The 18,162-nt window shown below is 27.6% G+C and overlaps 4 protein-coding genes across 4 annotated transcripts; 2 read left to right on the top strand and 2 right to left on the bottom strand.

Moving 5' to 3' along the window:
• Positions 1–579: 579 nt before the first annotated feature.
• Positions 580–4,348, bottom strand: Tsp_06369 (hypothetical protein). Its single transcript, XM_003378407.1, has 6 exons — positions 4,297–4,348; positions 3,707–3,725; positions 2,007–2,031; positions 1,755–1,850; positions 1,255–1,272; positions 580–708 (listed from the first exon to the last, which is right to left on the bottom strand). Exons 1-6 carry the CDS (start codon positions 4,346–4,348, stop codon positions 580–582), a joined length of 339 nt encoding a protein of 112 aa, XP_003378455.1.
• Positions 4,349–4,447: 99 nt separating this feature from the next.
• Positions 4,448–4,959, top strand: Tsp_06370 (hypothetical protein). The gene is made up of 2 exons (XM_003378406.1): positions 4,448–4,515; positions 4,860–4,959. The coding sequence occupies exons 1-2, from the start codon at positions 4,448–4,450 to the stop codon at positions 4,957–4,959; spliced, it is 168 nt and encodes a 55-aa protein (XP_003378454.1).
• Positions 4,960–8,777: 3,818 nt separating this feature from the next.
• Positions 8,778–10,600, bottom strand: Tsp_06371 (hypothetical protein). The gene is made up of 3 exons (XM_003378405.1): positions 10,595–10,600; positions 9,239–9,328; positions 8,778–9,053 (listed from the first exon to the last, which is right to left on the bottom strand). Exons 1-3 carry the CDS (start codon positions 10,598–10,600, stop codon positions 8,778–8,780), a joined length of 372 nt encoding a protein of 123 aa, XP_003378453.1.
• Positions 10,601–15,489: 4,889 nt separating this feature from the next.
• Tsp_06372 (hypothetical protein) lies at positions 15,490–17,345 on the top strand. The gene is made up of 4 exons (XM_003378404.1): positions 15,490–15,610; positions 15,654–16,037; positions 16,984–17,058; positions 17,272–17,345. The coding sequence occupies exons 1-4, from the start codon at positions 15,490–15,492 to the stop codon at positions 17,343–17,345; spliced, it is 654 nt and encodes a 217-aa protein (XP_003378452.1).
• Positions 17,346–18,162: the final 817 nt, after the last annotated feature.

The following is an 18,162-nucleotide window of genomic DNA, read 5'->3' as shown; positions in this document are numbered from 1 at the left end:
GTAGTTCACATAAAATTTAATGATTATGTTAAAAAATTTTAAAGTTCAAGTCTTGAATACTTAGACGTATATTTTTACTTTGGATTAAAGTTAAAATGATGGGACAATATTATGCAATTTCAATGCAGCGATTATTAAAATTTCAATTAACTTTTAAATGCAGAAGTTTACAGTAGATTTCCATAGCATAAGCTGTCATCTGCTTCACGGAAGTTACAGTATGACTTATTATTGATCACTAGTGCAAATCATATTATTTAAATTTATAGACAAGCAGACTAAGAATAATGATGATAATAATAATTCAAATCCAAACAAGCTTTTAAGAAAAACAATGCAAGCATTATAAAATCTTGCAGATTTTTCATCAGTAAGTAAAAGTTATGAAAAACAAAACTGAATTCTTTGTTACTACTTTCTGTTTTTTGTTTCAAATATAATAAATAATAAAATATTGAAAATCTGCTGTTAAACAAGGCCTGAGTTATAAAATCCATAGAAGATATTTTAATTTCAAAAAGTCAGTTTCAGCATTCATGCAGTTCATCTCAGTTTTATGCTAACAAAAAGTTGCTTTGTTCAAGTTCTGCTACTTAGTTTCCATATTGCTAAAATCAGGCTGCCGGATGACATCTGTGTATGATTACCTTGTGCCTGACAAATAGTGACACAATCTTTTATTGTTATTTCAGTGTTTTTATACAAAAGCTACATTAATACTTTTAATTTATTTATGACAGAATATTTGTATTTAATATGTTTATCACATTTATAATTATAATTATACAATAAAAATTAAATTTGAAACATTTTATCTTTATTTTTAACTTGATGAGTTCTAAAATTTTAAAACACATTGAAAATCATTTATAAAACTAAATATTTTGATATATTTATATACATTTCGAACTATTTACAGTTGACAGCATGGAATTTTTTTTAGACGAAAAAGACAGTATGTTACAACTGTCAATGATGAAGAAGCAATACGCTAAGAAGCTTTACCACTTCAATTTTTTGAACAGTCATTTTTTCTAAACATGTTGTATGAAAACATAATCACTATTCAAGCATTATATTTTGAACAAATAAAACTTATTCAATATATTTTCTCATAATTATTTTTACTTCTTGCTTTTTCATTTTGGGTATTAAAAACCGCTACTTACAAACACAGTGTATTTATATGCCAGAATATTTTATTTATTATTTTTTATTGTAATAAAATGACATTTTGCAGTGAAATGCATATACTTTTGTAACGGACAGATGCTGAAAATGTCTAGTTTTTAATAATGATTTTAACACAGTACCCTCAATTATTTTTAATAGTTCTTATTTTTCCATGAAATTTTTAATAAATGCGGAAAAAACAAGCTGCTAACTTTTGCTGCTTTCTAAGCATTTTACGATTTATGAATAAAATATAATTTGTAAAACCTGATTTATGAAATAAAATACAAAGATTTTTTCACCATATCATATAATTCACCAGTTTTAATCGTCAACTTAGTTTTTATTTATAATATTCTGCAGATGAAAGAAAGCATCAATCATTTTTAAAACTTGTTAATTTTCATTATTCATGAAATGCAACGTGCATAATTTTGCTTTACATAACATAGACCAAGCTCGTGTGTTGATGCGTAAAACACAATTCAAGATAACAACTTCCAGCTACAGCATTTATGGAACTTCATACATACAAAGCAAATCAAATATAAAAAACATTTAAAGCTTCAATCATTTTTAACAGCGTTCATTTGAATGTATACAATAGCATGCACCAAGAAAGGTGACTTGAAAATTTTGTAGCTGGTGACTTTGCAATCGTTACCTTTTTGCCGATGCTAAATAAAATGTATTGTATTATTGTATAATATTCTTGCCCTTGTAATTAGCATTAACCGGCCTAATTTTTTGGCCTTTTAATAAAAATTTATTGCTTTTTAATGTGCTCCAATGTTGTGACATGAAAGATCCTGACAAAGATGGCTTAGATTTACTATTGAGCTACTCTGGCTGGACTGTCTGAATTTTGATTGTTTTAAATTTCATGACGCTGAATCAGTACAAATCAAATAAAAATATTAACTGAATAATATTATTTTTTGCAAAACAATCTGTATGCTATTGTTATAGACAAAACTTTGAATTTTATTTTGTTTATCTTAATTTCGACATATGCTTTGCGATGAACATCTGTTGGGCTACAATTTGAATTGTACTTCTTTAAAGAGCCATCTGCTCCTCCCTAACAAGAGCAAAGCTGTTTGAAACAGAAATGGCTATTGTTAGATACAGTTTTATAAGTGTTGCATACATCTTATTTCATAAGCAATCACTAGAATTTTCCAGCATTATTTCATCACAGTAAAGACTTGAAAAAAAGTATCAAAAATAAGCATTTGTTGTGTGCATGTTTAAAGCAGCTCATGTCTATTTAACAGCTTCTGTCTTGGGAATATTCATCTTCAGAAGCAGTTTCTTTTAAAATCACATGTGTAGTTTATAATTTCTTGTATTCAGATGCTAAACCTTTTTTTAAACTTGAGTATTTTTAACGTTATAAATTGAAAAACATTCAACTGCAATTATCCCACTTTTGATTTTACACTTACAGACCAACAAAATATAATCCAACATTTATTAATACATGAACAAAAACTTTTTAACAATTCTTATAAATTAGTTGAATTCTTTTCTGCGCAAATAATATATTCATATTTATCAAAAATTCTACAAAAGTGAATGAAACTGCTGGAGGCTGCATGGATTACTGTATGCAGGTGTTTAACATAAAATCAGCATGACGTTCTAGTCACATAATATACTGATCAGACTCAGAATAATCAGAAATACTGTAAACATTAAAAAATGTTTTTACATAGCAGTAGTTATAAACTTTAATGTAAATGTTTAAGTTATAATCTTCTCCTTTTTACACAAAGACTATTTGCTGTTGTTATAATCTTTCAATTTTAATATATATATATATATATATATATATATCTTATTGCAATATGTATTATAACACATCATTTTTTAAAGAACTTTAATTGTTAAATTTTTCTAAGATTAAGCAATATGAAACTTCATTTCAGGATTTGTGAAATTTAAGAATTTGTGTTCTAAAACAAAGAATGAAGCTTTTATTTTATAACATGCATTTAAATGCTTTGCATTTTAATACAATTTTTAACTTTGACGCCAACCTATGATCAAAGGAAGCTAAAAGAATGAAAATAGTTCATGAAGTGTTATTAAATTAAATTAACTTTTTAAAGATTACAATTAAATATTCAGAAAATGTTGAAGTACTCCCTTGATATTTTCAGTCAATATAATCAGCATTGTAAATCATTAATTAAAATGACGGAAATTTGACGTAAATAAACTCACTGAGCTTAATTTATAAAATGTACTATTTTATTACATTCAGAAGCAATATTTATCTTCCTTGGCTTAAATTTTAATGATTCAGTTATGACAATGCTTTAGAAATTCAAGGCATCAAAATTTTCAAGAAAAAATTAAAAATATTATATGCTTTTGAACTGCAGCAGAAATTTTAAATAAATTTAGCATAGCTAAATCAAATTAAATTATTGCATGAAAAATATAGTTTTGCTATATTAGCTTTTGATATTATTTTTATTTTAATTTTGATATTTAATTTTTTATTTTAACTACTGATCACATTTACTTGTCTCCGCTTGCAGAATCTTATTAAATTAATGTAAAAAAGCAAATTTTTTCTGAATAAAGCAATGTGATAAATAACTCGTACATTTATTATTAAAGTCCTATTTCATGAAAAAAAATAAATGTAATTTTTAATTTTAGTGCACTGTGATTTTACATTACAGAAATAATGAAGTATTGAAATCATATAAATTGTAAAGCTCTTCTAGCTAATGAAAAGTTTTAATAAAAATTAATGATTTTTTACCTTCTTCTTGATATAATTAAGTTTATCAAGTAATATTTCTTAAAGCAATACTGAAATTTTTATTTTTAATTATAAAAACTGTTTGTTTACTAGAAACAATATGAAGCATAAAAGCATAAATAACAATCTTAATTTATGTGATGAATGACAACATTTAAAAGAAATCAAATTCATTGTGTTTTATAAGAAAATTTATTGCATTTCAAAATAGGTATTGATTTCATGTGTGACCTTTAAAATAAATCATCACTTAAAAATTTTTCAACAAAAATAATTTTTTAATTTGAAAAGAAAATTAGCTTACAGAAGGTTACTTTATTAAGCTTCATTTTTGATAAAATAACAGACAGCAAGATGAACAAAAGCACTAATTTCAGTGAAAAAATTGACATCCATTTCTTTATAATTTTTGTAGTCAGCTTATAAATTTGTATATTTGTTGAATGAATTTCAGATGAAATTAAATTTCTGTTTTCAGCATTCGGCAATTTTGAAATGCACATTTTCTATCCACCAGCAAAGGATGTATTTAAAGTTCCATCAAACAATTCCTCAAATTCGAAGTAAAATTTTCCTGCTTGCCAAAGTAATGCAGTTTAAAACTTCAAACAACCGCTGTTTATCAAAAGAAAGTAATAAAGCATAATGAAAAAGAGCACATGGATGTTTTGTGGTAAACAACATTCACATCCTAGCTATAAAAGCTTAATTACCAGATAGCTAAGAAAAAATGCACTTTTTTTAAACATCATAAAATCTTTCTTTCTGCATAGCAGATGAATTCTAAATATTTCAAACGCAATTAAAGAGTTATAAAAATTAGGCTGTCTGGAGTGTTGGCAATAAAAACTTTTAAACATACTCAAATGCTGAGCATCTTGATAATTAAGAAATTTTATTGTTTTAGCTGTTCATCGTTAGCAATTCTTTATATTGAAAACAACAAAACTTATGCTGAAGAGTCACGTGTTTTAACGTGTTGCGGAATGCTTTTACAAAAGAATTAGTACATTTAAAAAGTAGTAAATATTTCTTTGATGTGAATAAAGCCGAAAATTAGATTCCGATGTATTTAAATTTATAAAATTTGCAAAACTTATTGTAAAATAATGATCTGTGAAAGATATAAACTTTCATGATTAATTATTGCGAATTATCTTTTGCAATGATTTGATGTAAAATATAATAATTCAGCTTGGGGTAAATCATTCGAAGAAGATTCAGAGAAAGATTGCTAATGAAATGAAAAAGCTATAAAAATATATTTCAAAATAAATCATACTAAAAAATAGTAAAGTTTTTATTATTATTTTGACATTTTTTTAATTAATTTTAAAAGATGGATAATTTCTAAACATAAAAAATTGCAAGAACTTAAGCAACTGTATATATTTATTTGCACGTTTATCAGCACTTTCCAATATGAAATGCAAAAGTAGATTCCCAACGGAATTCTATATTTATTTAAATTTATAAAACTATGTCAAATAATTTATAATGACTGATAGTAATATAATCCATTCATGCTTATCGTATATTGTAGGAAAGAACGTTTCATTAAAAGTATAATTCATTTTTCAGCAGTTCATTGTCAAACTCAAAGACTTATTATTCATTTAAGCAAACAGCAATATTTAAGTGACATGGTTGCGCATTAATATGCAGTGAATTATATCTATGCATTCAATTTTGCTTTATTTATGTAAAGTAAAACAAAACAAAATTATACCACATGTAATATTATACTAAAATAATTTATTTGTGCATAAATTAAAAAAACATGAAATAATTTTTTCAAAATTACAAAAAATCATAATTTTGTTTCATGATATCATTATCACTACATTACTGTGAAAATTAATCTCAGGTATAATGGATTTAAAATTTTTTAACAAAAATATTTTACTATGTGTAAAATTTAAAGTACAATAGCATTTTCAGATATTACTAATGCAATTTGTACAGTTAGCATTCTCTATACAACTGTGCATAATTTTTGTATCACATTTTTAATCGAGAAGTTTTATCACAGCATATAAATAAATGCAATGATACAGAATAAGTTTTACTAAATTAATTAATTTGTGAACGTTTCAAAAAAGACAATTTTTAACAGTAAAAGGAAATGAATAAAATCATTAATAGATTTCATGATGAACAATAAAAAGCAATAATAAAAATTGTAATTGCATTATGGTTTAAGCTACGTTTATCGCTGGTTTTTTGTTTAAATTCAAATGCAATTTACATTGAAGAAAGAAATTTAAATTTTTAATACAAATGTAAATTGCTGAAAAAGTAATTTTAAAATTCTGCATATATAATAATTTTTAAATAGACTTATTTAACATGGTATCAGAGAATCTTTCCTGATTTATGCCATACATAATCATATTCTGCACAATAAGGTAGATCTAAATACACATGAAAATTTACATATAATATTATACATATATTTATTTATTTCAAACTAATTTAAATAAGATTTTCTTGGAAATTTTAAATATATTATTGCAACTAAAAATTACATGCAACTTCACGCTGTTTAATTTTAATTTTGCAACACTGCTTTTAAACGGAAAAGACTCAATGCTTCAGTTATGGCTAAGAATATTTTAAAGAAATTTTATGTTTACTTTTCATATCAGTTTATTAATGTATTATTTACTGTAATGTACAAAATTAGCATAGTAGAAATTATCACAAATTTGTAATCTTAGATTTTTTTTAATTAAAATCAGTAAGTTGCAAACAATGAATTAAAATTTAAATTTTTTTATTTATCTACATTAAAATTTTATAACCATAATATATCAGTTAAACTTAAGTTGACAAAATGAATGCTGTGCAAATTAATATTCCGACTTCAACACTTGCAGCAGTTTTATCCTAGGACAATTTGCTGCATAATGTACAAAATATTAAAATGTACAATTTTCCTTTACATTGCAATGATTTGCAGAATAGGAATATGCAGTGGCAGCTTGTAAACATTAGCGCATTTCAAGTGGAAACATCATTTGGTGGAGTACAATTTTCTTAAAGCAGTACTACAAATAGCTGCACCATTTTTATGTCATGCATGTTATTTTGATCATGACAACAAGTTCATACAACTATTTTAGCAAAATTGTTCCAGTATTTTCAATTATTTACACTATTGCATAGTTTTGTTGCTTTAATTATTCGACATCTCTAATAAATAAAATGAAATTTTTTGTGGCTTATATTGATTTGTTGTTACCACAAGGACAATTTATCATCATTAATAAAATGATATATTTTAAAACACTGAAGAAAAAATTATACTATACTTTTTAGCAAAATTTTCTTCAATTTGGTCCATCTGAGATACTGAAAATTATTTTACAAGAAAAATCTGTCCGGCTGGAGAAAATTTTTGAAATTGCATCTCTCATTTCTAACGAATTGAACATCGTCTAATCACAGCCCAATGATATCTAATAATTTTTCCAGAAAATATGGATATGTTGTATTTTTAAAACAAAATCTTTTTTGACATTTTACAACAGAAATAATTTCAGCAAGTTAAAACGAAAGGAATTTAATAATGATAATATTTGAATTTTTGTATTATTGTATATTCGATCAGAGCCAGTAATGATAAATTGGAGCTGTGTGCTTATCTCTAGTGTGGGATATAAGATGGGAAAAGTTTTCGCAGAATGATTCATTTGGTGTCGTGCTTGGTCAGGACAGCTATTAAAAGCGACAAAGCGATCCCGACCGACGACTAGTGTCTAGTCAGCCAGTAGAGTATAAAAGAGGTCAGTGTCGACACGGCCATCATATCACTTCAGCAGAAATGTATTACAGTATTTTGGGGCAGGTATAATTTAGGAGGGATGTGAAAAAGAATTCAAATTATTAAACAAATTTTTTTAATAGCAATGAATGATTGAATGAATATGAATGAATGAATGAATGAATTGTAAATTTTCAATAAAAAAATAACATCATAATCAATGGGATGAATGAGAAAAAAGATGAGGATACTGATGCCAGTTGGTCGATAGGGGTATGTCGGTTAGCAGCGACGATGGCGTATAGATTTTTCACAGTCGTGCTTGTGATTTATGACCGTAACTGCCATGGGCAAGCAGGTTCGTCAGCTTGTTTGATCTTGCCGCTGTTGTTTGATCGAAAACAATTTTTCGCCTAGCGGCCAAAACTGAAAGAGCGCACGCCAGAGAGCAAAAGGGGTAGCGAAAGAAAAATAGAGACATAAAAACGAAAGAAAAAAAGCAAAAATAACATCATGGCATAAAGCTACTAAAATTATTCAGCTTAGAAGAAGCAAATGAGATGAGAGGTAAAAATGCCCAACCAGTAAAGTCGAATATACATACGCTGTTGATGTGTCATATTACATGATATGGATGTATTATGATTATGCAAGCTTTACATATTTCCATAGGTATGTGCAAAAAATAAAGAAAGTGAAGAAGCTAATAGCGGAGGTTTGCATTTCAGCTTGCAGGACGATTGGTAAAAGGAAAGCGGTCGTATAGAGGCATCGCGTAAATCACGCTTTTTATTACCCGTCTTTATTCTCGACCACCGTTTCCGCCGGCCGGCTTTTGCAAGCGCCTCGTGAGAAAAGCGCCGCATTGTTTCACTTGAATCAAGCAGCAACTCTCGTCAACACTTTACGACGCAATAAACATGCGGATCCGGAAGAGGCAAATTTTTCGACCGCCGTCCGGACACTTGGGCGCCAATTTCCCTTTGCCAAGTCAGTCAGTCTCACTCTTTCACTCTCTGTTTCTCTCTCTCTGTGTGTGTGTGTCTTTCTGTCTCCCCCTCATTGAATGGGGAAATGATTTTTAATCTGATCAACTTTGATCGAAGCTGTTGCTGTTTGTTGGCTCCAGGCGGCTTGTAAAAACGTCCACCGTGCCCTTGCTTGAACTCTTTTTGGCCAAAAGGTAACCATTTTCCTATTTTTAATTGCCCATTTGCAACGCCATAAACGGCGCTCAATTGAAATATATATTGCCACTATCGACCAATTTGTGTAGATTCTTGCTTGCTTGCCTGCATTCGGCGGACAACTAGCTAATTCTTCTTCAAAATGCCACTGCGCATTTTGTCATTTCAATTTGCATAATGCTTGTAAATTTTAAAATATTGCTTTCATGCAGGAATATTTATTTAGAAAGGATACAAATTTTAATGTGCTCTTTTTTTCATGTATTTGCATAATATAATAATGTATGTAAATATTTTTTTTTCAATGCTTTTGTGTAGAAGAAAAAGTTTCACTTTTGCAAACTGTTCAAAGCTTCTCACTTTTGAACTTGTTGATGTTGCACGTTGAAGGGCAGCGATATGCAAATCTTTTGCAAAAATTATCTGTTTTTGTTAAAAATAATAAAAAGATTTATTTAAAAATTATAATCAAAATGTTTTTTACGTTTAGTGAAATTTTCTTTTAGTGCAGAATGTAACTTTTATTTACAAATATTATTAATTATGAGGACTTATTTTCAAATAAGAAAACTCTTCCTCTTTTAATCAAAATTTATGTTAATTTAAATTCTTTCATGAAATTGTTATTACTGGCAAGTTGTTGTTCTTAACACTGATAAAGCTTGCAAGTTTGCTTTACAAGTGCAGTATTAGTTATGCATTTTTGCAATTTGTTTTATAGATTTCATTTAAATATTTTCCAAATTGCATCATTTCATTGAAATTAATTTTACATTTTATTGCAGAATAAATATGCTAAAATTGATTCAGATATTTTTTTAATTTCTACTTTAAATAATAGGCATTTGGAGAGGATAAATTTTATTTCAATAGTTTTAGAAAGGCATAAGGTATTATTTTAAATAATTAAACAGCTGCTCATTACATTTATCATTATCATCATTATTGATTTAAGTATATTTTGCAATCAGATAGAGAGAAAACAACTAATTTGTATTAATAAAAGAACATTATTAAAAAATGAATCAAGCTGTTTGCAGAAGTGAAAATGCATGTATGTAAAATTTTTGTTTTTATTTTGTTCTTAAAAAATGAATAATATAAATAAGGAAATATATGGATGTACTCATTTTATGTTAACTATAAGAAAAAAATATTTTTCTTTTATTATATATTAAACAGTTTAAATGTTTTAATGACTGCTTTTATAGATCAGAATGCGTGTTGATTTATTGAAGCTGTGTTGCTATTTACTCTTCAGTATATTAAACTTTAAAAAAGTCATAGAATCTGAAATGTGACTTAACAAGGCAAGCATATAGCATGTGGCTAAAAATTTCTCAAGTAAAATTATTTGCATTTAATGCTTTGAACGTAAATATTTTATTTACTGCATTATTATTGTTGTCAAATTTTCATGAGTAATTGCTGACCACTTTTAATGTCATATTTTAATCATTATGCTTTCACCGGTGAATCGAACTATTACACTTTATTCTAATAAGAATATAAGGATAAATTATTGCAATAAACATTTAACAAATGTTTATTTCATATTTTTATGTACTAAGTAAATTTATAAAAAGAAATACTTATTTTTTCAAATTAATGCAGTACAGTCTCGTATTTTCTGTAAAATGAGGTTTCAACATCTTTTTGTATGTTTCTGTAAAAATAATGGAAATTTACTTCCATTTTACATCAATTTAAACAACAATAAACAAAAGATATGCCCGGATATCATCTGGGAAGTTTTGGTATAATGAGCCTATTATCTTTGAATGGGAAGTCACTTTAACTATTAACCATGCTTGTTATTATGCTGAGCAGTTGTTAGTGAAACGATAAAGAGTTTTTTTCGTTGGAAAAAAATTAGCTGAAAACCTTTTCATTGCTTGCATAAATCTGATATTGCTTAACAATAGGTAGCACTGAAATTTGTTAAAGAGTATCATCTTATATCAATGAAACTCCCACAGCATTTGAAATTTTCTTAACATACTGACTAAACTTGTCTACTGTGCAAGAAGGCCCTTATCTTAATTTTACAGAAATTTTATAATTTAGTGTAATTTGCATTAACCAAACGTTAACTGTTTACTACTAATCCATTTATAAAATATGAAAATGTAATATGCAAGATATCTTTTTAGAAGCAATTAAATTGCATGTAGAACTGTGTATTGTAAATACAGTTTTGAAAGATTCGTGTTATTTTTAAAATAACTATGATAGTTTATATTTATATTATATTCTCAGTATTCATATGTAAGTAAAATTTTTTGAGTTCTTCACTTGAAAACTAGAAGGCATGCCAGTTGCTGCATGCATTTCAGTAAGCTTACAAAAGCATTCCAATTTATTGAAGATCAAATTTTAATTCAGATTTTAGAAAATAATTTATTTAATATTGCCTAAGCAGTTTTATTTTCTGTAAGTGAGATATAAGCATTTTGCATTACTGTCAAAGTATGATATCTTCGAAATTGCAAAGCAGTGTTATTCTATGATATCTTTCATGAAATTAGAAATTTTATTTTTTTAAAGAAAATAGTAATAACGCTAATTCATAAGTGCTTCATTTATTTTAGATTTAACAGTAATTTTTAAAATAGCATGCTAAAACGGTGTGACTTAAAAGTACATAAAAATGCACTTAATTTGATTTTAAAGCAAATTTATCAAGCATTGTGCAATTAACTGATGAAGTTCAATCAAAACCTGACCATTTTATAGTGTTTTATTACTTCAGAATAATTTTGCAAAATAAGTACATTTATTTAAGGTTTACTATTAATAGGAAATTAATGTTAACTGTAACAAATGGCTGTTATACAAAATTAAAGGCTGACTTTCCGTTTACGTAATATTTAGTGTGAAAAATGTATTATAATAGTAAAAATCTTTTTATTTATAGTATACTTTGATAAGATTTACTATGAAACGCTATTTTGTTCTTTTCTGGATATTCTGCAAATAATAATGCATAGCACTGCCTACTGTAGTGGTGGTGATTCTTTTAAATGCCATCTTCATGTAAAATAAAGTCATGATAAATTTGCAAGATGGCTACAAAATTTTTTAAATTTACTGCTCTTTAAAACATTTGCTAATAAAGACAGTGCTGTAACTAACTTAATAATTCCAATAGATTGCTTTGGTAATCACTGTAAGTACTGGAAGTTATATAGCTAATATATAGTTTTATTGTTTTTGTACTTTACGCGCAAATCTGTTTCAGTAGTGTTAAACATGCAGTTTACTCTTGTTATGTCTTTAAAATTTATTCCACTAATATTGACTTTTATTCGTAATTAATCCACATTTAAAAGCAACTTCCATTTATTTATAAAGTTGACAATAAAGGTGGTTTTTTTTGTAAACTCTAATCATAGTATTGTTTGTGTCAAATCATTATTGTCAACAAAAATTTGTTGTTTATAACCGTCATAACCCGGGTGAATTTTAAGAGTAGTAACAGCTTGCTCGTTCACTCTTTTTAATTAAAATATAACATTAACATAGTAATATTCTGTTTTTAAAAGGACACAGAATTGCATTACTTAGCATTTAAAGAATTCAGATTTAGAATAAATGTGCATGAATGATTCTTTATATCAAAAAGCATACTTTTAAAGGTTACTGAAACTTCTGTCCATTGAAATTTATTTGAAAATTAACTTTATTATTAAAATGTTGAGTTTCTTATAGTAATGGAACCTTATTTGTGATTACAAGATTAGTGACTAAGGTTGTCAAACCAATGAATAACACACAGCAAGATCTTAAACGTAACTTTTATATTTTAAAAGTTTAAAAGACGTTTTCAAAACTCAGGTGTTATATTGTAAAACTTCAATAGTAAAATTTTTATCACTGCTTTTTTAGTAAATTGTTTATTATACTTTTATGAATTCTATGGCATAAAAAGCATGTTTCATTTGTTTTGAAAAATAAGCAGGCGTTAAGTGAGTATTTTGGTGTTTTTTTATAAGTAATGACATGTAGCTGAATTTGAATAATGGAAAATCAAATGTCGCATTTAGTTTTTACGGCTTGGTTGCAAAAAAAATCAATAATTCCATTGACTTTTGCAGCTAGATTACCTTTTCTAGGATCAAATTACTTTTAACGAGCAGTAAAAATACCCTTCAGCGTTGCCTTTGGTAACCGTTAACGTGCATTATTATAAAATAGTGACAAATAAATGATTTGTATTTTTTATAAGTGCCCTTTAAAGTGTCAAAAATTAAATACTGTAATATGAAAAATTGTGCTTTTTATTTTATTATAGATAATAACATTCTCTCTGCTTAACAGTTGTCTAAAGTGATTAGAACTTTAATTGAGATGTGAGACAATATTGCATGAACGCTCATAGGTTTAAAACTTTTACAGAACTCTCTCGACAGTTCTAAAGCTTTGACCTTAATTTCAAAAAACGGCAACAAAACAACTACTATTTTATTATAAAGCGCACTGTTTTGTACAGATACTGCTGTTCTGAAAAAAAAATGTTTTTCATCTCAATTGCATGATGTCACACTGGGTGAAGGAAAGGTCAATTCAGTTTCTTTTTCTGTTGTACATAGTTTGAAAAGTAAAGCAGAACTTTTCTTTTGTTAAAAACTGTTTTCTTCAAGCACACTTTTAGTTTTTCATTTCAGGTCATGAAACTTTTCATTTACAGTATGCTCATGTTGTTCAAAGAAAAGAACTTATCAGTGTGCATGTATCGTATTAAACATGCATTGATTATCATTGTCAGCGCTATTAGCGCCTCTGTTTTGCACTTTCTGACGCTGCTAAAGAATCATTACATGCATAATATTTTCCATTAAAATTGAAATTTTAGCAACAGCAGTTTTAACATTTCACTTGTATAATAATATTAAATCTAACTTTAAGACATCATCTACCATTTGTTTTTGATTTAACATATAAAAAAGATGGAACATTTCTGTTCTTGTCTTCCAGTTTTCAAGTGATGTTGAAAACTGCTATTAATGAGCTTAATATTATATGCATTAAAAATGAGGTTGCTGTTTAACATGAATAAAATACATGAACAATTGTTGTGTATCATTACATAATTTCTTCACATAATGTTTCGTGTTAAACAAATTCTATTATTTTTATTTTAAAGCAATAATTAGTTTTGAAATAAAACCGTATGGATAGGAGTATGTATAATCTGTAAAAATTTTTATAAGCAAAAACAAAATTTTGTCAAGCCTACTGATGTTGTATTATGCCATGATGTACAGTTTAATGCATATCGATATTATGATCATTATTATTGCTGTTGTTGTTGTTATTTCAATTAAGTTAGCAATAATCATTACATTAACACTGTCATTTTTTTAATTGATTTTTATCAAACTAGTCTACTTCATTGTGCTTCCTGCATGAAACTTGTGGTTTCTTATATTATTTTTTTTAGAAAAAGTAGCTTATTAACAAAAAAGAACAATTCTATTTCATTTATTCATTGAGTTTTTGTTGCTGTTTTTTTCAAAATAATGTTATACAAACATTTTGAAAATAAAATTGTGATTTGGCTAAATTTTAATGCACATCAGTAATTTATCATTTAATATCAAACTATTTTTTGAACAGATGGCTAGTTTTATCAAAAAAGAGTGTATAATCATTTTGTGAATTTATGAATAAATTCTACAACAATTTTTTGACAAAATTTATCAGTCATAATGCAAAAGCTTGTCATTGACTGCGAATTCAACGTAATGAAATTTGTTCGCAACAAACGACACACCCCTTGAGCTTTGTAAAGGTCCAGCAAGTGAGAATTACTCTCATACCATTGGCAAACAGTTTCATCATCCCCTGAGATTAAACAGACAAATTTAAAATATTCATCAGAGAGCAAATTGGCTTGTTCATAGGTATAAGAGCAGGATACTGTAATCTTATTGGCTAACTTCGATATTATGTTTTTCTAGTACAATAGAACATTGCTAAAAAAATTTTTATTTCTGTAACAGCTATACTATACGGAGGCGGGGCATAGAAAAGTGTCTAAGGTCAGCTAGTGGTTGCTGTCACCTGCTTGCTTGCTTGATCAGGTCGCTTTTTTCTACTAGGCGGCGACGTTTCACTTCAAGCGCTAGTGATTTATTGGTCCGCCTTGGCCTACTGTAGAAGATCAAAGCAAGCCGCTGAAGTTGGTCGAATAAGCTGCTAGGTCTCCGGCGGCTGCTGTGTTCGTTGCCATTACATTTGTCCAACATTGGACTTGCTGATTGGCGACTGCGCTGTCGTGGTGGTCGTAAAATTTTCAACGACAACATTCAGTATTCGGTGAACGGGTCTAAACGTGCTACCAAATTACCTTTCGCCAACGATGAGCACATTTTATCAAGCGGCCGCCGCCGCTGCCGCCGCCGCCGCCGCTACGCATAATTCCTATTTTCCGCCAGAATTGTCTTCAAGTGTGAACGGTGTTAGTAATACCAGCGCAGACCAGTACACGCATCATCACACTGCTTCAAGTTCGAATGTAGTAGCTCCGGTGACGGCACAGTCTGTCTGTCCATCAGCTGCTTCTATCCTAGCTACACAAAATGTGCAAAGCTCCATTACAGCTACGAATAGTGCAAGCTCACCGTACGCTACGTCAACATCCGGTGCTGACCAATACAAATGGAATCACTTCTATTATCCTTATAGTCTTCGCACAAGCAGGTAATCAAATCTGAAATCCACATTTTCACAGTTTAATAATTAGTGTTGTTTTTAAAATGTAGCTATGATCGTTTTGGGGAATCATCACAGACTCAACAGACTCCAACACCAACAAACATTTTGCCAAGCAATGCTACTACTGCATCTGCACCAATTAATCTGGGAACAGTAACAAGTAATCAGCAGTTGGAAGGTGACTCCCCTTATCATCATCAATCAGCTGCACATTCATTCAATTCTGCTTGTTTGGGTTCTGGAGCACCTATACCTTCTTATGGACATTTGCCGGCTAATGGGTATGCTAGTCAGGCACATCAAACTTCCGCAATGTTATTTGCTAATACCGGTGTCGGAGCTGCGCAAACCATGCCTACGCAATTAATGGGATTGAGTGGCTATCCACCATATGCATGGATATCCAGATCTTGTAAGTATTACTGTTAAAAATATAATTACATTAGTTTTTTATTTTTATATTATATTGTTGTTAAGTTGACTTCAAATTTTACATAGTTATCAATAAAGTTATATATTTACTATATTTAGTATATTTTAAAATTTTATTACAAATGAAGTCAAAAGAAATAGCAAATTATTGATTTTCAATAACTTTATATTTTTGAAGACGTCTCAAAACACATCTTTTACGTATATAGAATGTGTAGCGCCATTCATTTTTTAAAGTTTTTCCTATAGTGCGTTAGAGAGAATACCCCAAACCATTTTTCTTAATTTTGCACTAAACCATATTTTACTTGACAACTTTTATTTGTTTTATCCTACTTAAATAAAATAATTTTATAATTTCAAATATCCATATCTGTAAAGACGTTAAACGAAATTTATTAACAACAGTGTAATCTTAACGGTCTTCAAAAAAGTTTAAAAGTTACCATTGGATGCAAAAAATAAATGCAAAGCAGTAAATTGTTAAAAGTTGAGTGCGAAATTAATTTACAAGTTACAGTAATTAAACTTCAAGAGCTTTGCATTTGTAAATTTGGATTTTACAATACAAATATAAAAGAATATTTTAATTAAGTGTAAATGTATTTTTAATTAGTGAATCAGCTAACAAGGATGTACATGAAGCGCTTTGAAAGAATGACTAGCGGATTATAAATGTGTTCTATTAAAAATGAGATACTTTGTTAAATCTAATATTAGGTAATTTTTTGTCATAATTAGAAAAAAGTATTATAAAACGCAAAAAAAGACGAAAAATTATACTGTAATATACAGATTTTATTGGATTAAAAATGTGTTTAATTTCAGTTTAATGCTTCATTGAATTTAGTTTAACTTTTTATTAAATTAAAGTTACGCTCAGGAATGTTATTCATAATTACGCTAATTCATGAGTACACATGCAGATTGTAAAGTTTTAAAATACGGAAATGTTGCGTCGTGTTTACTAGTAAAAGGAAGTGCAGCATTGCTGCGTAGAGGTAATTAATATTTTTCGTAATGCTGCAAAAAATTGTTCCTTATGATAAACGCTTTTTCCATTTTTGCCATAATCTTACTTATACTTAAATATATCAGAAGCACTTATGATCAAATAAAGTGTTTATTACATTACTCTGTTTACTCGCTAAATGATATCTAACTAACAACATCGAAATAGAAAAAAAGAAATGAATATACATATATATATACAGATAGTGCAGTATTTAAATTTGGTGACAGTAGATATAAGTATACTTATTTAGGTGTACATTTTGAGATTCTGTAAATATATTACTTGTAAATAAATAAAAACCAGTTTTAAAAACTTTTTGCAGTTTCTAAATATACAAATGGTGCACTTTTAAATGTGAAAAAATAAAACTTTTAAATACTTTTGAAATGATATTTGATAAAGTATTGAAATCAAGTTAAAAACTGTTGCAAGATGCACATGAAATTGCTTATGTTAGAATAATTGGAAGTTCATTAGCCATAAAATTAAAATATGAGAAAGGAAATGAAGTGAATTAATTGAAAGCGGAAACTGAAATTTTCGTTGAAAATTTCTTATTTTATTTATAATTTTATGTATAATTGCATTTGTATATTTGTGTATGTATATTTTATGTATTATTTTAGATGACTTGTAAATTTTCAAATAATTAATTTATTTTTTTACATTTCATAGTTCAGAATATGAAAAGTTCAAGTAATTGTTCAGCCAATTAAATTGTAAAAAATAATTTACTAATACAAATAGATAATTGTAAGAATAAACAACTTGTTAAAACATTTGCTAAATACCACAACTATTTAAATTACAATCAAATAAAATAATAAAAATAATCTGGATTATTAAATTTATACTACTTTTTCAAAAACAAATTAATTTCTAAACGTCATTTAAAAAGAGGCTATTAATTTTCATTTTCTAATCATTAGAAGTTATGGTGTTTCTGTTAATTTTGTTTTAGAGTTTACGTAATTTTTTGTCGGTTGAAAATATCATATGTTTATATGATCTACAAATAAATGTAATGCTTTCATTATTTATCTTAGTTCAGTTAATTTCAGTTTAAGAAATTTCAGTTAGTTTAATTGTT

The sequence above is a fragment of the Trichinella spiralis genome (assembly GCF_000181795.1).
Source record: "Trichinella spiralis strain ISS 195 chromosome Unknown Scfld4, whole genome shotgun sequence".
NCBI lineage: Eukaryota > Metazoa > Nematoda > Enoplea > Trichinellida > Trichinellidae > Trichinella > Trichinella spiralis.
This window is presented reverse-complemented; position numbering and strand designations above follow the sequence as displayed.